The sequence below is a fragment of the Hemitrygon akajei genome, chromosome 9 (assembly GCF_048418815.1).
Source record: "Hemitrygon akajei chromosome 9, sHemAka1.3, whole genome shotgun sequence".
Taxonomy (NCBI): domain Eukaryota; kingdom Metazoa; phylum Chordata; class Chondrichthyes; order Myliobatiformes; family Dasyatidae; genus Hemitrygon; species Hemitrygon akajei.
The window spans coordinates 35,586,776-35,608,080 of record NC_133132.1 but is presented as its reverse complement, the minus strand read 5'-3'; the positions used below and the strand labels follow the sequence as shown (position 1 = coordinate 35,608,080).

The 21,305-nt window shown below is 42.6% G+C and overlaps 1 protein-coding gene across 1 annotated transcript in view; it reads right to left on the bottom strand.

Annotated features, from left to right (window-relative positions):
- Window positions 1–21,305, bottom strand: part of me1 (malic enzyme 1, NADP(+)-dependent, cytosolic) — a 404,589-nt gene that overhangs the window by 86,486 nt on the left and 296,798 nt on the right. The window contains exon 8 of the mRNA XM_073055771.1: window positions 3,850–3,947. Within this exon, the coding sequence (XP_072911872.1) occupies window positions 3,850–3,947 (98 nt within the window). The remainder of the gene's footprint in view (window positions 1–3,849; window positions 3,948–21,305) is intronic.

Genomic DNA, 21,305 nt, shown 5'->3' with positions numbered 1-21,305 from the left:
ATTGCTCTTTACTGCTCAAAGTGCAAAGTAAATTTATTATCAAAGCACATATATGTCACCATTTACAACCCTGAGATTCATTTTCTTTCAGGCATTTGTAGTGAATACAGAGAAATGCAATAAAATCAATGAAAAAAAGCGGAAACAACATGACGGACTAACAACCAATGTGCAAAACAAGCTGTGAAAATACAAAAATAAATCATAATAATAATAAATAAGCAATAAATATTGAGAACGTGAGATGAAGAGTCATTGAAGGCGAGTCCATAGGTTGCGGAATCAGTTCAGTGACGGGGTGAGTGAAGTTGAGTGACTTTATTCCCGCTGGTTCAAGAGCCTGATGGTTGAGGGGTCATAACAGTTCCCGAACCTGGTGGTGTGGGCCCTGAGGCTCCTGTACTTCCTTACTAATGGCAGAGGTAAGAAGAGAGCATGGCCTGGATGGTAGGAGTCCTTGATGATGGAGAGAGCATAGCCTGGATGGTGGGGACACAACCTCGTGAGCATAGGGACTGTACTGTGCTCTAATGTTCTATGTTCTAATAAACTAAGCACATTCCTGATGCTTACAGAAAATCACCATCAGAAAATCATACATTTTGTTTCTATTGATTAACACTTTAATTAGGGATTTATTTCACCTTTACTCCTCACGCTTTACATAATCACTTTCATTGCATGTAAACTTAAAATATCGTCACTCGATACAAGAAGGCAGATGTACCCCTTCAAGCAGACTGTCTAAACTGGGGAACCTGAGGGGAGCTGAGTGGACAATTCTGCGAAGGCCATAGGTGTTAATAACTGGAAGGAGTTTCACTAATACGGCAATAGTTTTGAAACCCAACTTGTTATGTTATAGTTTACTGAACAGGTCATGTGTTCTGATGAAGGATCTTGGCTGAAAAAGCTGACTGTTTATTCCTCTCCATAGATGCTGTCTGACCTGCTGAGTTGCACCAGCATTTTTTCTGCGTCTTCCTCAAGATTTCCATCATCTCTTGTGTTTATGTATTCTGACAGATTGTTTATGAGCTTATCAACCTCGTTGTTTGCTGGGAATATACAAATGGAAGGCAAGCACACAGGAAATTGAGAAAATCTGTGTCAATCCAGTTGTAACTTGTACAACAGCCACAATTTAGTTTTGTCGTATTTTCCAGAATTTGCGGGAATCAGGCTGTGAGATGGTTGGCAAAAGAAAACCAATAGAGAAAGTTTGCCAGATTGGAAAGGTCAGGTACAGGCCAAATCAAAGTGGTGGGTCCCAGACCAGAGAGCATATCAAAGAAGCAGGGCTGGGTCTGAGAGCGAGGAACAACCCACTGTTTTGCTGACCTGAGCCCCGGGCCGGATAGAAAAGGGTCAGGGTGTTGGGGCTGGAGGCGAGGGATGGACCGCTGTTCAGCTCGCAAGGTTTACTCATATCTGCGCTGAATAGAGGCTGTGGCCTGCAACAAACGGCTCTTGGTTCAGCTGTGACTGGCTTCGTGGCTGTGGTCCCACTTTCGTGAACTTCATTTCTGAATGTTACTTGCTTACTTTTATTGTTTGCAAGATTTGTTTATTTTTCTGCACATTAGGTGTTTGACGGTCTTCTTTTTTAATGGGTTCTATTGTGTTCTTTGTTTTATAGCCTTGATAAGAAATCATAATATATTATAACATAACATTTGGGGTGCCATGGTATTGTAGCAGTTAGCGTGGTGCTATTACAACTCAGGGAGTTTTGGAGTTCGAAGTTCAATTCCAGAACCATACATAAGGACTCTCAGCGATTCAGGAACAGTTTATCCCCTCTGCCATCTGATTCAAAAACAGACAATGAACCCATGAACACTACCTCACAAAAAGTATATATTATTTCTGGTTTTGTACAATTTTTAAACTATTCAATATACATATACTGTAATTCATTTACTTATTTATTTATGTTTACTTTTTTCTGCTATATAATGTATGGCATTTAACTGCTGCTGCTAAACAGATTTCACCAGACATGCCGGTGATAATAAACTTGATTCTGATTCTGAGTCTATATGTTCTCCCCATAAACCTGTGGGTTTCCTCCGGGTGCTCTGGTTTCCTCCCACAGTATGGAGACATGCTGGTTAGTAGGTTAATTGGTCATTGTAAATTGTGCTAAATAGATGGGTTGCTGGGCAGTGCAGCTTATTGGCCCAGAAGGGTCTGTTCTACACTGTATCTCTAAATAAATAAAAATCAATTAAATAAACAACTCTCACCTTAACATAGAAGGCAACCTACGTAATTAAAATGGTTGTGCTTTACCTTTCGTGTTGCATCACTGCACGGCACGGAAACTACACTGGGGTGGATAGGAAGGTTCTACAATGGGTAGTCAATACTGCACAATGCATTATTGGCACCAGGCTACCCACCATATATACAGAAAGAGCCAGTAACATCATGAAGGATCTCATCCACCCAGCTCATGGACTGTTTCACCCACTCCCATGAGGGAGGAGGCCAGGGCCTCCAGACTCAAAACCATTTACTTCCTCCAAGTGGTAAAGCTGATCAACACCTCCTCTCACTAACCTAACCCCCCCCCCCCCCCACACCACCAATATTTTATCATTTCCTGTCAGTCACCTTTGTACAGACACTCCTGTGTCACTTTCTGGACATTATATACATATATATATATAAGCTGTCTTATGTATTTATATTTATTGTGTGTTTTATTACATTCTTTATCTTATTGTGTTTATTTATGCTGAGTCAGATCCAAAGTAACAATTATTTCATTCTCACAAACACAAGATATTCTGGAAATCCAGAGCATTGCACAAATTGCTGGAGGAGCTCAGCAGGTCAGGAGGCGTCTAGGGAGGGGAATCAACAGTCGATGTTTCAGACCAAGTCCCTTCGTCCGGACTGGAAAGGAAGGGGAAGATGCCAGAATAAGAAGGTGGGGTAGCAGAAGGAGTACAAGCTAGAAGGTGATAGGTGAAGCCAGATGGGTGGGAGGGGAGGGTGAAGAAAGAAGTTGGGAGGTAATTGGTGGAAAAGGCCAAGGGCTGGAGAAGAAGGAATCTGATAGGAGAGGAGAGTGGATCACGGGAGAAAGGGAAGGAGAAGGGGCACCAGGGAGAGGTGATAGGTAGGTCTGGAGAAGAGGAAAGAGGCCAGAGTGGGTAAATGAAGAAGAGGGAAGGGAGTGGGGTATAAGTTACTGGAAGTTGGAGAAATCAATGTTCATGTCATCAGGTTGGAGGCTACCTAGACAGAATAATCTTTGCATTCTCCTTTGCACTCATGCAATGAAGAATGACAATAAACAGTCTTCAGTCTTGATCATGATCTCAATTGACAGGCAGCTGCCACGATACGGAGAGTGGCCAGTGTTTACTCAGGCCTTCATTGCTGTTGGGTGGAATAGTAACAGTGGCGGGAGGATCTTTGTTTCACACAAGTGTGAGAATGATTGTTTTGTAAGCTTTGGCGAATGTGGAGATTGGGCTCCAGTAGAGTGTCTGGAAACAGAATCAGGTTTATTATCACTGACTTAAGTCATGAAATTAGTTGCTTTTCAGCAGCAGTACAGTGCATAAAAATTAATCTAAGTTTACAACAATACATGTAGAAGGATATGTAGTGCAAAACGAGAGTAAAGTAGCAATGTGGCGTTCGTGGACCATTCATAAATCTGATGGTGATGGGGAAGAAGTCGTTCCTAAAATGTTGAGTGTGTGCATGTGTGTCTTTAGGCTCCTATACATCCTCACTGAAGGCAGTAATGAATACGAAAAATAATATGTGACTAATTAATTCATTGAAGCTATCATCAGTTAACTCAGTGATTGGTGTCTGTACACTAACCTCACCGGCTCCTTGGAACAAGAACTTGTGTTCTGACAGCTTGTTCTTCGTGATGCGGAGAGCTGCCAGTATGCCCGCCATGGCCACTGCCGCTGTCCCTGAGTGGAGAAAATGCTCGTTAGTGACAGTAGTACATAACTATCCTAATGGTAAAATCAGAAGTTACATCATTGACCATAGACGCTGCCAGACCTGTTGAGTTCCTCTAGCATTTTGTGAGGTGTTTCTCTGGATTTCCAACATTTGCAAAATCTCTTGTGTTTAAAATCTGAATTTACTAAATTAATCTTTATACATTTCTTATTTGGTACATCAAGAAAATGTGGTGATAATGTTTTATGAACATGACACATAAATATTTAGCTGGATGTAACTGCTCACAATCTACCTCATCGTAATCATGTTCTTCATCATTTACCTGCTCTGCATTTTTTCACTTTTACACTTTATTCTGATTTGTTATTGTTTTACCTTGTTCCAGTTCAATGCACTGTGTAACAATCTGACCTGCATAAAGAGCATGGAAGACAAGTTTTTCACTGTGTCTCGGCACATGTGACAATAATAAACCAATACTAGTACCAATATTTAATAAAAAGATGAGTTAATCCAGATAAGTTCAGTAACCTAACTTACACTCAGTGGTCAGTTTATAATGGACCTCCTGTGCCTAATAAAGTGGCCAGTGAGTGCATGTTTGTGGTCTTCTGCTGCTGTAGCCCAACCACTACAAGGTTTGACGTGTTGTGCATTCACAGTTGCTCTTCTGCACACCACTGTTGTAACATGTGGTTACTTGAGTTACTGTCACCTTCCTGCCAGCTTGAACCAGTCTGGCCGTTCTCCTCTGACCTCTCTCATTAACAAGGCATTTTTGCCCACAGAACTGCCACACACTGGATGTTTTTTGCACTATTCTCTAGACACCGTCATGCATGAAAATCCCAGATCAGCAGTTTCTGAGATACTCAAACCACCCCGTCTGGCACCAACAATCATTCCACAGTCAAAGTCACTTTGATCACATTTCTTATCCATTCTGAAATTTGGTCTTAACAACACCTGAACCTCTTTTCCACGTCTGCATGCTTTTATGCATTGAGTTACTGCCACATAATTGGCTGATTAAATATTTGCATTAACGACCTAATGTACAGGTGTACCTAATAAAGTGGGCACTGAATGTATGCCATAGATAACTACAGAAACAATCATTTCAGAGATTTTTATTAATTCATCAATTCCCTGCTTTAAACTGGGATACAAAATGCAAAGATTTATCCATTAGTGCTCCTATAATTATAAACTTACCAATTGGCATTATATTGTCATTGTGAATTGGAAGGAATGACATAGCATTCTGTTCAACAGCACATTTGCACAGAGGTATAGAGTGCAAAACAGCAATCATATTGTAAGAGGGAAGTGGCACAGTGGGTAGAGAGCATGCTTCTCAGCGCCAACCCCTGCTCACTGCGTGGAGTTTGTATGTTCTCCCTCGGACTTCGTGTGTTTCCTCCAGCTGATCCAGTTTCCTGACTCATCCCAAAGATGTGAATTGGCTGTAGTACAGTAACTTACTCCTAGTGTGTAGTCGAGGTGTCAGAATCTAGGACAAGTTGATAAGAATATGAAGAGAGTAAAAAGAAAATGGGATTTCTATAGGGTCAGTGGGTGATACCGAACATGGACTCAATGGGCTGAGGACCCAGATCTATAGTCTCTCTATAAAACTTCCAATGTGTAAAGTGATTCATTTTGGATGGTCCAATTTGAAGGCAGGACACAGGATTAAAGGCAGGATTCTTAACACTGTGGGGAATCTCCGAGACCACGTTCAGAGATCCTTCAAAGTTGTCGTACAAGTTAATAGATTCAGGATTCAAGATTCAAGAGTGTTTAATGCCATTTCAGGTACCCAAGTGTAAAGGAGAACACAATAATTGTTATGCAGATCTGATGCAGCATAAAACAAACACAATAAGATAAAGAATACCATAATAATAAAAAACACAATAAATATTAATACGTGAGATAGTTTATGTACGTAGATTGTATGTCTATAAAGTGACACTAGGCACAGGCGGTGACTGGAAGTAGATGACGAAGTAGTGGTGGTGGAGAATTGGGTTAGTGGGTGGGTTAGAGGGTTGTTAGGAAGGCATATGGTGTGTTGGCCTTCATTAGCTGGGGGGCGGGGGGGGCTGAGTTCCAAGGGCCGCGAGGTAATGTTGCAGCTCAATAAAACTCTTGTTAGACCACACTTGGAACATTGTGTTCATTTCTGGTTGCATCATTACAGGAAGGCTGTAGAAGCTTTAGAGAGGGTGCAAAGGAGCAGGATGCTCCTGGATTAAAGAGCATGTTTAATGAGGACAAGTTGAGTAAAATTCAGCTTTTCTCTTTGGAGCAAGTGAGGGTCAGAGGTGACTCGGTAGAGGTGTATAAGATGATAAGAGGCACAGATCAATTGGATAGCCAGAGACTACTTTTCCCATGGTGGAAATGTCTAATATGTGGGGGCATAATTTTAAGATGACTGGAGGAAAGTAAAAGGGGGATGCCAGAGACAAGTTATTTTACACGGAGAGTGTTGGGCGCACGGAACGCACTGCCAGGGCTGGTGGTAGAGACAGAAACATCAGGGATATTTAAGAAAATCTCAGGTAGGTAAACAGATTGCAGAAAACTGGACGGCTATGTGGGAGGGAAGGGTTAGATTGATCTCAGAGTAGGTTAAAAGGTCAGCACAACATCGTGGGCCGAGGAGCCTGTACTGTGCTGTAACGTGCTATTTTCTACTCCGGTCAGCCTAACCCTTCCCTCCCACATAACCCTCCATTTTCTGTCATCCATGTGTCTATCTAAATGTACCTTATGTATCTGCCTCCCCACCACCCCTGGCAGTGCATCCCCCATACTCACCACTCTTTGTGTAAAAGCACTAACTCTCAAGGCCCCCTATATGTTCCCCTTTGTATTAGCCATTTCCATCCTGGGACAAGGTCTCCGGCTGTCACTCAATTATGTTGTACACCTCTATCAAGTCACTGCTCACCCTCCTTTGCTTCAGAGAAGAAAGCCCGAGCTCGCTCAACCTGTCATCATAAGTCATGCTCTCTAATCCAGGCAGCATCCTTTTAAATCTCCTCTTCACCCTCTCTAAACCTCCCACATACTGCTTATAATAAACTGACCAGAAAACCAAGATCAAACAGACATATTAGTAAAGTGTCAGTGCTGAAGAAGGATCTTGGCCCGAAATACCGACTATCTGTCAGTCAGAGTGTCAAAGATTACAGAAAGAAGGCAGGAGAATGGGGTTGAGAGGGATAATAAATCAGCCATGATGGAATGGCAGAGCAGACTCTGCTCCCATGTCTTATGGACTTAGTTAATCTATTTCCTTTGCATGCTTCATCTTGTGGAATATCTTGACTGTCTAGATCAGCAAAACAGCAGAAATCATCAGAAATATGAATTTACTACACGTACTCCACATTTTCTCAACAGTTAAAAACTGATTTCTCAAAATAAATACCCATAAACAACATTAAATACAGCAAGTGTAACTTACTTTCTCCTTGAGCTACATATTCTCTTCCCCCAGTTAATCCTTTCCTCTAAAACCAATGAGAAGTAATACCGATAATCCATTGATTTAATTATTTCAGCTGAAAGAGGCTTTTCTGTCATTTTAATTAATTAATTAAACATTTCCATATGAATTCACAGATAATTCAAAGCAAATAAAAGTCTCAAATTGACGATGGTGAACTCTGCAGCAAGCTGAAATGCCATAATCCAATAAATGTAATCTGTAAATTTCTCAACGTGAAAACACTTTCCAGCATTCCAGTGAAAGTATGTCCCCTGGACCGTTCTCTGCAGCATACTCACTACCCCCTCAAAGAATTTCAATAAATTCACGTCTTACTGTATCTGAAATCTGGCATGATTCTCATCACCTCCTGGGCTTTTTGGATATTTGACAATAACATGTAACATAACTTAAACATTAGCCCGCATCATGCTTTCAGAGATTTGCTCAGTAATTGAAAGCGCATATCCCCCCCCCCCCATTTTGGATTTCTCACGGTCTTCATTTTCTTCTCCTTAAGTCCATCGCCCCTATTAGGGCATAGGCAGCCAATAGCAGCTTGCCAGAGTCCTCAGTCCTAAGCCAATAGAAGGTTGATAGAAGATCCTTCCTGACCAGCTCTATAGCTTCCACTTTCACCACATGACTTCATACATCTTCGATGTGAAGATCCTTCCTCTACCAGTGAGGAGGCCTTTGGAACTTCTGCTGGTATTTCTGTAGCACTGGATTTTTATGGGATGGGGTTCCTATCCCCACGCTCAACCCTCCTCCTTTTGCAGCTGGGCTTGAGACCGTCCATAGGAGAGTCTGTCTCCATTTCACAGCGGTACACAAATGTGCAGAAACATTCACAGCCACACAGCTGTGGTGACTCCGACTGAAATCTTCAATACAATGCCTTACACCTCGTTTATCTGTGACATTCACACGTGGACATCAATGCCCTGAAAGTATTTAGCAGCAAACATAAAATTTAAAGAACTGTTTTGCCCGGAAACAGAATCCGAATCGGGTTTATCACTACCGACCGACGTAAGTCGTGAAATTTGCTGTTCTGTGGCAGCTGTACAGTGCAATACATTTTAAACAAATTCTACTTTACAATGAGAAATATTTTTAAAAAAGTAAGTAGTGCAAGACAAGAACTCAGAAACGTGAGGTAGTGTTCATGTGGCCACGGTCTGTTCAGAAGTTGTTCTTATAATGTACAGTGTGTGTCTTTAGCCTCCTGCACCTCCAGTTAGTAATGAGAAGAGGGCATGTTTTGAGTGACAGGGGTTCCTAATGACAGATGCTGCCCTCCTGAGCCATTTATTTTTGAAGATATCCTTGATACTGGAGAGGGTAGGGCCCATGATGGAGCTGGCTGCATTTAAAGCTTTCTGCAGTTTTTCTTGATCCTGTGCATGGACACCTCTGTACCAGGCACAGATGGAACCAGTCAGAATGCACTCTATTCTCTCAAAATTTGCTAGTCTTTGCTGACGTGCCAAATCTCCTCAAACTCCTGATGAAATGTTGCCACTAGCGGGCCATATTTATGATTGCATCAGTATGTTGGGACCAGGATAAATCTTCAGAGATGTTGACAGCCAGGAACTTAACGCTGGTCACCCTTTCCACTGGCGACCCCTCAATGAAGACTCGATGATGAACAGAAGGCAAAATCATCCAAATCCTTCAATCAAATTCTGACCTTTAAAACACTGTGCAACTTTTTTTTTAAAGTGATAAAAATGTATTAAAAATAAGAGACAGAAAACAAAAAATGATGAAGCTTAAAATCTGAAATAGAAATGGTGCAATGATATTGGAATTAATGTATTATTGTTACATGTACCAAGACACAAAGAAAATCTTGTCTCACATACTGTTCATACAGATCCAATCATTACAGAGTGCATTGAGGTAGAATAAGGCAAGGAATAACAATGCAGAATAAAGGGTAACAGCTACAGAGAAAGTGCAGGCGGATGAGATCATTATCAAGATAGATTGTGAGGCTAAGAATCCATCTTATCATGTAAAAGGTCTGTTCAAGAGTCTAATAACAGTGGGATGGAAGTTATCTTTGAGCCAGGTGGGACATATTTTCAGGCTTTTGTATCTTCTGCTCGATAGGAGAATGCTGAGTTAAACTGCTAAAACTGAATTGTCGTCTCTGTTCTGCTTCCCACAAATCCAATCTTTTGAAAGAAAATGTAATATCAGAGTACATTTATGTCACCATATACTATACAGGGATTTTTTTTTGTGGGTACTCACAATAGGTTTAAAAAATTTAGAATCAATGAAAAACTGCACACAGAGTAAGGCAGACAAACAACCAATGTGCGAAAGATGACAAATTGTACAAATACTAAAAGAAATACAACTACCTAATAGAGTGGCCTCTGGATGCATGTACTTTGCTAACAAATTAACTTCAAACTTTGAACTTCACATATACAGCCCAAGTCCCTGAGCGGCATTGTCCTGTAAATTGATAATGCATGGATGTTGTCAGGAAGAGCCAACAGTTCTTAGCAGTCAACAGATAGACGCACGCACACAATCCAGTCATCTTCTGCCAAAGGAACACTAGAGTGCAGCACCAACGAAAGGGGCTGGCCCCCAATCTAGCACTGACACAGCATCACACTGCCGCTGGCATCTCCCCTCCCGGATGGCTGCAGCAGGCAAGACCGCGGCATGGGGCCTTGGCTTCTCCTGCAACCATGCAGGGCCCTGCCGGCGGTCTCACTAATAAACCAGTGAACTGGATTTGCAGCGTTCCTCGTTACCAATGCCCAATAAGGTCACGCAATCGCAAGAGGAACGTCCCAAGATAATCGCTCACTGCCTGACTGAACACTGCCTTGGCGCTGCCACTCAAACGCCTTCCTGCACCGGGCAGCATCACGGTCCACAACAAACGAGCTCCTTTGCCAGTGAGCAACTGCAACAAGTTTTCGAAATGACCCAAGACAATGTAGGCAGTGGCACAGATAATCCCCTGAGAGAGGGACTGCAATACACTAGGCAGTGGCACAGATAATCCCCTGAGAGAGGGACTGCAATACACTAGTCAGTGGCACAGATAATCCCCTGAGAGAGGGACTGCAATACACTAGTCAGTGTACAGGTAATCCCCTGAGAGAGGGACTGCAATACACTAGTCAGTGGCACAGGTAATCCCAACCCAAGGCATGCAGCACCTGGAACTACCTGAGTGAACAGCAAAGAATAAGAGCAGTTCCCGGAGCCCGAGTTTCAGAGTTCAGATTTCAGACTCATTTTAGTTTAACATATAGAGCACCACAGAACAGGAACAGGCCCTTCAGTCCATCTTGTCTGTGCCGCACTGTTATGCTGTCTGGTCCCTTCAACCTGCACCTGTGCCACAGCCCACCATACCCCTCCCATCCAGTTACTTATCCAAACTCTTAAACGCTGCATTCAGGCACACGTCCTCACTCCCGCTGGCAGCTCAGAACTTCCCCCATAGGTTCCCTTTACATATTTAACCTTTCACCACATACGTGTGCATGGAAATGTACAGTGAAACGTGTTAACGACCAACACAAACTCGGGTTGCGCTGAGGGCAGCCGCATGTGTCACCACACAGTCCAGCGACAACATAGCACGTCCGCGGTACTTCTTATTACTGTTACGTACTGTCGAGCGAGGTACAGTGCAAAACTTCCTTGCAGACAATCAATTCTTTTACACATGGATTGAGGTGGTACAAGGTTAAACGATAAGACAATGCAGAATAAAGTGTTAGTGCTACAGAGAGAGTGCAGTGCGGGTCGACAGTGAGATGTAAAATCATAATGGGGTAGATTGTGAAGTCAAGAGTCCACCTAATCGTACCAGGGAACCATTCAATAGTTCTATGACAGAGACGTAGAAGCTGACATTCAGCCCCACGGTACATGCTTTCAGGTTTTTGTACTTTCTGCCTGGTGGGAAGGAGAGGTGAGAAGAGACCACCGATGGTGAATGAAAAGAAATCGTGAAGACGGAGAGGAGCAACTACCAAAAGCTGGAGAAATTGATGTTCATGCCATCAGGCTGGAGGTCACCTAGACAGAATATGATGCGTTGCTCCCTCAGCTTGAGTTTGGCCTCATTGTAGCAGTTGAGCTTCACCGGAATAGAAACGGGAAGTCAAATTAAAATGAGTAGGTACCGAGAGATCCTGCCTTTTGCAGAAGACAGAACCAAGGTGCTCGGCAAAACGGCCCCCCAATCTACATCGGGGCTCACCGATGTAGAGGAGGCTCAAACCATGAGCACCTGATACAGTAGAAGGTCCTGACAGATAAAGTGTCACCTCAGCTGTTTTGGAAACACAGTTCCCGAGGCCTGTTTCAGCTGGATTGAAGAGACCATGTTCTATCGCAGACAACCGAAGCCCCGTCCTGTACACTAAAGCCTTCTCTCTGGCAGAGGGGGAGAATGTGGAGAGAGCAGTGGGGAGCAGTACCGAGTTTGGGAAGTGTGAAAGATAGGAGGATGTAAGATGATCAGTGGAGAAGACAACAGGCAAGCACAGTAGCGTAGCAGCTAGTGCACGGCTTTACAGCTCCAGCGTTCAGGGTTCAATTCCTGCCACTGCCTGTGTGGAGCTTGTACATTCTTCCCAAGCCTGGATGGGTTTCCTCCGGGTGCTCAGTTCCATCCTACATTTTACAGATGTGCAGGTTAGGTTCGGTAAGTTATGGGCACGCTATATTGGAACTAGAAACGTGGTGGTCTGCTCACAGCATAACTGTGGTCTACATGAGTTCTAAACTCAAACAATGCATTTCACTGTATGTTTCGATGTACATGTGACAAATAAACCTAATCTCTATCTTAAGGCCTGAGAAGAAAGGGGACTGACTCCAAGGGAAAGGCCAGGGAACCTGGAGAACAAGAAAAAGAGGCGCAGATCAACAAAGCGAAACAACTGTGGCCTGTACACAAGTACAATTTCGAGTTCAAATTACTGTCATCTGATTGTACCAAACAAAGCAACGTTCGTCCGGACCACAGTGCACCCACAAAGCCTATTACACACAGCACATAGAACAAAATATTGCCAATAAATTAATAAAAACAGTGTGCATGCCATGTGCAGCACAGATAAACAGGAACCAGTAAACAACTCGCCCTAGTGGCGAGACCTCGATGGTGGCAGTGTATTCATCAGCCACACTGCCTGAGGGAAGAAGCTGTTGCTCGGTCTGGCAGTCCCAGTCCTGATGCTTGTGTACCCCCATTTGGATGGTAGTGGGTCAAGGAGGTTGTGGGATGGGTGGTGGGGATCCTCAGCAATGCTTCAGGCCTAGTAAATGTGGCAAATAAGGGGAAGGAAGACCCCAGTGATCACCTTGGTGCTTTCTTTTCCGCCTCTGAGCTTGCCCATGAGCCTTCTGGCACCAAAACGCTTGCTAACTAGGGAAGAAGTTACCTTCAATAGGCCACACACCCGAAAGCCAGAAGTCTGATTATTTAGAACAGAGAAAAGCTGTAGTGCACCCGGAAAATTCTTAGGCCCGTTAAGTGACGTGGAAAAGCAGCTTTCAGAGATCGGTGGAAACATTTGAAAAGATTGTCCATCTGCTGCTGGTTTTCTATCCTGGCACACAGTTGCTTCATAACACATGTTTTACTGGCTTCCACAAACTCATTCACTCAGGACACTTTGTCTCAGCGGGCTCGTCAAGTTCTAAAATTCCACCTTGTCTGTGCAACGCTGAGTAAATATTGCTTGAATGATATCACTGACGGTATTCATGGCCTAAACCGGGCCTTTGTCCTGACAATGGTGTGCAGGTGGAATGCACACACAGAGTAGGAGGAAAAGGACACACCAACATCTACACAGTACACTTCTCCAAAACTATTTCTCCTGAGATTCTCTGGTCCCCTCTTCCATCTCCAACAGCACATCATCTCTTTCCCACAGTTCCTTCTCACACAATACCATCCCTCTTATCGCCTCCCTTCATCAAAGGCCTCAATAAGCTCGGAGTGTCAGGGCCAGTGTCCAGCTCGCTGTTCGGCGAGGGTTACATGTAACTTGTAATGAATTATGTAAAAAAAAACAAAGAATGCTTAACCAACCAATAAATATACAAAATTACTCAAATATTACTGAAATAGTAAATTCACAACGAAGGTAACCTCTGTTGGATTAATGTGTAGAATTGGTATTTTTCTTGAAGTTTAATTATGCTTGCTGGTATTTTTATATAATCACATATATGCATGTAATTGTTCAGTAAATTTGCTGGTAATTACGGTACATTAGCTTCTGTATTTTTCCAGAAACTTCTTAGCTTTCAGTAGCAAGCTACCTGATAGGTTAATTGTTGTCAGTGGAATTAGTGTTATCTCTTGTCGGCGTATGAGGACAATAAGATATATTGGAGCAGAATTACTCCATTCAGCCCATCAACTCTAATCCACCAATCAATCATGACTGATTTATTAGCCATCTGTGGCAATGAGTGTCGCAGATTCACCACCCTTTGGCTAATAAAATTCCTCCTCATCTCTGGTCTAATGGGACGGCCTACTATTCTGAGATGATACCATCTGGTCCTATATTCTCCCCACTACTGGAAATATCCTCTCCACATCCACTCTATCTAGGTCTTTCAAAAAGGTCAATTTTATTTCAATGAAATCCACTCCCCCCCTCTCCCATTTGTCTGAACTCCAGCAACTATAGTGACTTCTGGCCCTGACACTCAAATTTTCTGGCATACTGCTGTTTTCTTCCACAGTGAAGAATGATGGAAAATACGTTGAGTTTGTCTATCATATTAATTGGTTCCCATTATTGCCTCTTCAGCAGCATTTTTCCAGTCATCCAGTATGCACTCTTGCCTCTCTTTTACACTTTATACATCTGAGAAAAACTTTTGGTGTAATTTTTTATATTGTTGGCCATCTTACCTTCATATTTCATCTTTCCTCTTTCCCTTTGTTGGTTTTTATAAGCTTCCCAATTTTACTAGCTTCCCACTTTTTGTTTGCTCTATTTTGTGCCTACTCATTTGCTTCCATACTGTCTTTGACTTCCCTTTTCAGCTATGGTTGCATCATTTTTCCTTTAGCATGCTTCTTCTTCAGGATGTATCTATCCTGCGCCTTCTGAATTACTCCCAGAAGCTTCAAACACTCAAACATTGCTGGTCTGCCTTCATCCCTGCTAGTGTCCCCTTCCAATCAACTTTAGCCAGTTCCTCTCTCATACCTCTGTGATTCCCTTTACTCCACTCTAACACTCATACATCATATTTTAGCTTCTCCCTCTCAAACCACACATGAATTCTATCATATGATCATCATTTTCATATATATATATAGAGAGAGAGAGAGCTAGGGATGCCTTAGACTTTTCCACAGTACCTACATCCTCTAAATTCATTGGAAGGATAAGTAAAGCCACATCCTCAATGAAGAGGACCTAGTTATACTGAGTTCACCCTGTTGGCAGATCACAGTGCCTGACACCAGGTTCCTAAAACACGCACCATACCAAGCTCTTCATGCATAGTGAAAGAAAATTCAACTTTTTTGTCCGGTCACTGCTGAAAATGGAGATGGGTGGAATTGCAAACATAAATGTTCATGAATCAAGACCACATAAAAACCCTGCATAAACAGCGGATGGAAAATATCACTTCTCATTCAACTTCTATCATATGTGGAAGATTTTGTGATACCCATCTTGTCTATTGAACACCTCGACAGAAAGAAATGGAATAAAGCAAGCCACCCTTCATCCTGAGAAACTGGCTAAGAAGAATCTCATTCTCTGTTATCAGGATTCACCAAATCACAGTACAAAGGGGTATTTAATGTTTATGAGCTCTTTGAGTAGTCTTTTAGCTCCTTAAGTTATGTCTTCTCGCCAGGAGGGAGCTTAAGAATGGATTTACGAGAGCTAGAAAGGAACATGTGAAGGCCTTGAAGAGTAGGATTAAGGTAAACCTCAATGTGTTCTACACCAACTTGAAGAACAGGAGGAAGACTAGAGTCAGAGTACGACAGATCAGAGATTAAAGAGGAAACTTGTGGAGTCGGAGGAGGTAGGGGGAGATCCCTAATGAATATTTTGCTTCGGTATTTTTGTGCGTGGAATAGGCTGACATCCTGGAACATGTCAACATTAAGAAAGAGATGTGCTGGAACTTTTGAAAAACATTCAGACTGACAAGTTCCCAGGGCTGGACAGGATATACCTCAGGTTACTACGGGAAGTGAGGGAAGGCCACAACTGCGTTTTTCTTTGTTCTCTCGCCTCCTCTTTCTTATTCATTTCCCCCATTGTATCACTTAATCAGATGCATGTAAGCAATTAAGCTTTCTGCCTCATTCTTGATTTCTGAAAAACCTTTGGGTACAAAAACATCAGTATCCAACACCTCCATTTAGTTCACAGGTCAAGGGTTACTTATACCTTTAATTCTTTACTCCTTCCAACATTGACCCGCAGTGATTCCACAATCTATGGGCTCACTTTCAAGGGCTCTATGACTCATCTTCTCAGTGTAAATTACTTATTGATTTACATTATTATTTTGTTTTTCTTTTTGTATTTGTACAATTTGTTGTCTTTTACACATTGGTTGTTTGTCCGTCTTTAAATGCAGTTTTTCATTGATTTCTTTATATTTACAGCGAATGCCCGCAATAAAATAAATCCCAGGGTAGTATCAGGTTATATATAGATATATATATATATATATATATATATATATATACTTCAATACTATATTTACTTTGAGCTTTGAACTGTTCAACTTTGAGCATTATTTCAATAAACTTTCAATGTAAACCAAATGAGTAGCACCTCATTTTCCAGCTTCAAGACCATAACCTTCTGCACTCAATGAATTCAACAATTTCAAATAATCTAAAATGCTGTAGTCTTGTACCTCATATTTCCAGTATTAACTGTCTTCACCAACCATCCCTCCCCTCTTTCTGGTAGTTTCAAATTTCCTTTGTTACGTCCTACAACCTTGCTCTTTAGATAGACCTTTTCTGGTCACTGAGTGCGTTTCTCCCCCCTCCCCCCCCAGCTGACTTCACTTCAGTTTTTCAATTTTTGATTTGCCACTTCATTTAAACATCAGCCACACCTCAATCTTTTTCTACAATCTAGAACTTCGAATTCTCACCAATTTTTCCCCAAGGTATCGCTCTATGATTGACACATGTACTAAGATATGGTGAAACGCTTGTTTTCCATATTGTTCATACTGATCAATTCATTAACATTAAACCTAAGATAGCGCTGGGTGATATACGGCGATGCTATGCAGGCAGCAAGCAAAACTACTAGATATACCTCTTTTGAACTATGCTCCAGCAATCTGCAGCCTTGTAAATTCCCTTTAAAATACGTACTTTTGAACCACGTAAATGAACCAGTGATTTTGCGAGCTGCTGAAGGAGTCGGTGAACTTAACTTTCAGGATGCAGGCACAGCACCTTGAAGCAGTCAAAGGTTAGCTATCACCAGACAGAGTGCACAATGGCTGACTTCAAGTCAGATTAAAGCATCAAGGACCGAGAGCAGAAAATGAACCAATTTTCATCCCCACTACTTCATGCCAGCCAAGATCCCGCCCCCCCCCCCCACCACCGGAGCCCGTCCCGTCTGCCTGCCCTTGAGTCACCTCTCTCTCTCCTCACTACTACCATCAAGCAGGAGGTGCAGTGGTCTTGGAAACCACACCGTCAGACTGGGGAACGGTTGTTGCCCTCAGCCACTGGGCTTCTGAACCGGTTTCATTTGCCTCGGCGCTGAATTGACCCCACAGCGTGTGGACTCACTTACTGGGACTCTGCCGCTTATGTTCTCAGTGTTATTTTTTTTAAATTACTGTCACAATTCCCCTCTTCCACACATTGGATATTCGTCGGTCTTTGTTGTGTGCGTGTGTTTGTTTTTATTGCGGATTGTACTGTATTTCTTTGTTCTCCTGTGGGTCCCTGCAAGAAGATGAATCTCAAGGTTTACATGCTTTGATAATGAACCTACTTTGAACTTTGATTACACAGTGCTTTGAGGCAGAACAAGGAAAAACAATAACAATGCAGAATGAAGGGTCACAGTTACAGACGAAGTGCAGAGCAGGCAGACAGCGAGGAGCAAGGTCACAACGAATTAGAATTGTGTGGTCAATAGTCGTGCCAAGGGACCATTCAATAGTCCAATAACAGTGGGATGGAAGCCTGGTGGCATTTGCTTTCCAGCTTTTATATTTTCAGTCCGAAGGGAGGGGACGTCAGGAGAAGACAGAATCTCCAAGGTGGGTGTGTTCTTTGATTATGCTGGGTGCTTTACTGCAGCAGCAAGAAGTGTAGACAGCGTCCATAGAGGGGATGCTGGTTACAATAAGACCATAAGACAGAGGAGCAGAATTAGGCCATTCAGCCCATCTGCCTTTCCATCATGGCTGATCCGTCTTCCCTCTCAGTCCCATCTCCCCGTAAACCATAACACCCTAACTAACCAAGGATCTATTAACCTCTGCTTTAAATATACTCAATGACTAGGCTTGCACAGTCATCTGTGGCAATGAATTCTACTGATTCACCACCCTCTGGCAAAAGAAATTCTTTCTCATCTCTGCTGTAAGTGGACATCCCTCTATTCTGAGGCCGTGCCCGCTGGTCTGAGACTCCCCCACTATAGGAAAAATCCTCTCCACATCCACTTTCAATATAATCCCCTTTCATTCTTTTCAACTCCAGTACAGGCTCAGATCTATCAAATGCTCTTCATATGTTAACCCTTTCATTCTCAGAATCATTCTCCTGAACCTCCTTTGAACCCTCTCCAATCCCAGCACATCTTTTCCTAGATAAGGGGCCCAAAACTGCTCACAATACTCCAAGTGCAGTCCGACCAAAGCCTTATAAAGCTTCAGCATCGCATCCTTGCTCCTATGATGTGTTGAGATGTGTCCACAACTCTGTGCAGTTTTGTGTGTTCAGGGGTAAAACAGTTGCAATACCAAAGCCATGAAGCAGCCAGATAGGAAGATACCTACGCTACATCAAAAAAAATTGGTGAGGGGCGACAGGGACATGCCAAGTTTCTTTAGCCACCTGAGGAAGTAGAGGTGTTGGTGAGCTTTCCTGGCCTTGGTATCTACAGGGTTGGACCAGAACAGGCTAGTGGTGATGCCCACGTCTAGGAACTTGAAAGGCTCAACCCTCCCAACCTCAGAACTATTGATATAAACAGGAGCATGCACACCGCGCACCCCTCCCCACCCTGAAGTCGACAACCAGCTCTTTTGGTTTTGCTGACTCTGAGGGAATGATTGTTGTCACGGCACAATGTTGCTAAGCTCTCTACCTCCTTCCTGTACTCTGACTCATTGTTATTTTAGATACAGCCCACTATAGCAGAATACACAGCCTGGGGTGACGCTGGGGGCAAATACGCTGGAGGTGTTCATGAGGATCTTAGAGAGGCATACGAACGTGCAGGAAATCAAAGGCTATGGGCATTGTGCTGGCAAATGGGATTACCGTAGTTCAATTGAGCATCTGATTACTAACTAAATTTGTTCCACCCAACATTGTGGGCCAAAAGGCCTATTGCTGTGTTGTACATTCTATGTTGTAATTTTGTAGCCCTCTATTAACTCTCCTTTCAAGATCATTTCTTATTTATTTATCTGTATTTACATAATATCTATTCTCTTGCACATTGGTTGTTTGTCAGTCTTAGTTTATGTATAGTTTTCATAAATTATACTGTATTTCAATATTCAAGATGCAAGACTGTTTAATATCGTTTCCAGTACACAAAAGTAAATGAGAACAAAATAAGTTTTACTGTGGATCCAGTGTAGTACAAAAAAACGAACACAATAATAAAAAAAACACAATAAATATATAATACATAAGGTAGCTCATATGCATAGATTGATTGTATGTCCATAAGGTGACACAAGGCACAGGAGTGTCTGTACACAAGGTGATTCTGACAGGAAATGATAAAGTCGTGGCGGAGGGGTGGGTCAGTGCTTGGCGGTGTTGATCAGCCTTACTGCTTGGGGAAAGTCTCGTGGTTCAGGCGTGGATACTACATCCCCCAAGTTCCCTGCTCCAAGGAGTGTGACTGGTGTTTCTAATTCTGTACTTCATAGAGAATCTCGTGCAACGGCAGCAGCTTGTGTGAGTTGGTGAAAGTGTAAATGGGCTCCTGCTGGCGGTGAGCGCTGTTCAGTTCACAAGGTAGCTAATACAACTCACCAGATGCTTTCTGACAAGGATGCACAAGGGAACAAAGGGATATAATGTTTGCTTCTCGCTGGTTGTTCCCACAGCTCTCAATTTCTGCTGCGCCATTGTGACAAGTTGCTCGGGAAACACACTACAGGACAGTGAGGAGCAAACAGAGTGGAAAAAATCTACAGCTCCTGTTACAAAATAGTTGCTGAATGATCTCAGAGAAGCAAAGCCACACAGCACTAGACACCCACCTGTTCCTCAGCACAGGGAGCTGCGAGGGATGGAAAATGTCTCGCTTGTCTCACTTTCAATAAGGGTTTAAAAGAAAATCCTACAATCAAAAGACCTTAAGACATAGAAGCAGAGTTAGGCCATTCAGTCCATTGTGTCTGCTCTACCATTCAATCATGGCTGATTTATTTTCCTTCTCAACCCTATTCTCACACCTTCTTGCCAAAACCTTTACGAATTAATGACCTATCAACCTGCGTTTTAAATATATCCACAACCGTCTGTGGCATTGAATTCCACAGATTCACCACTCTCTGGCTAAGGAAATTCCTTCTGATCTCTATTGTAAAGGGATATCCCTTTATTCTGAACCCATGCCTTCTGGTCTCATGCCTTCAGCACCCTCTCCACTGTATCGAGACCTTTCAACAATCTAACCTGACTGCACCTTTAATTAAAAAAGAACAACTTCACGTTCATTGCTAAGGGTATACGCACCCAGGCTACAAAATTCCAATGACAAATTAGCTTTTTTCCTTCTGCAGTAGCACAGCACATTGCAAACAGAGAGTCATAGAAAAGCACAGCACAGAAATAGGCCCTTTGGCCCATCTAGTCTGTCCCAAACAATTTAAGCTGCCATTGCAAACATTTTGTATATTTTGGTTGTCCCATGACAAACATAAATTTAAATGAACATAAAACAGACATAGCTTACTTGACATAATAAACAAACATAACATCATGACATATGTGAAAGTTGAAGGACAAACAGTCTGAGGTTTTTTGGTCAGTTGAACAACCTGATGGCAGTGGGGAAGAAGGTACAGCCGAGACCATAATTGAGAATTAAGGTGAATCGTCATTCTGCGATTTAATACTGCTCTTTCATTTTACAAATTTAGTTTTGAAATAGTGAATCCGAATCAGGTTTAATATCACTGACATGCGGTATGTCATGGAATCTGTTTTGTGACAGCAGTACATTATAATAACAAAACTATAAATTACAGTAAGAAATACTTTCTTAAAAATAAATTAAATAACCAGTGCAAAAAAGAACTAACAAAACGTTGAAGTTGCGTACATGAGGAAGAGGCTGTTCCTGAAAATTGAGTGTGTGCCTTCAGGCTCCTGTGCCTCCTCCCTGATGGTAGCAATGAGATGCAGGGGGAAGACGAGAGACGGGAATAGTCAGCCACACAGCCCCTCCCGCATGTTCCTCTACTTCCTCTGAAATGTTCAAATCCAAGACGAACAATCTGACCAGCTCAACCTCAGCCCAGCCTCCAGTTCTCTCTGGGAGTGAACTCCAGGGAATCTGCGCTTTTTGAAATAATAATCACCCTCATCTCCCGCTTAGTAGTTGAGACTGTA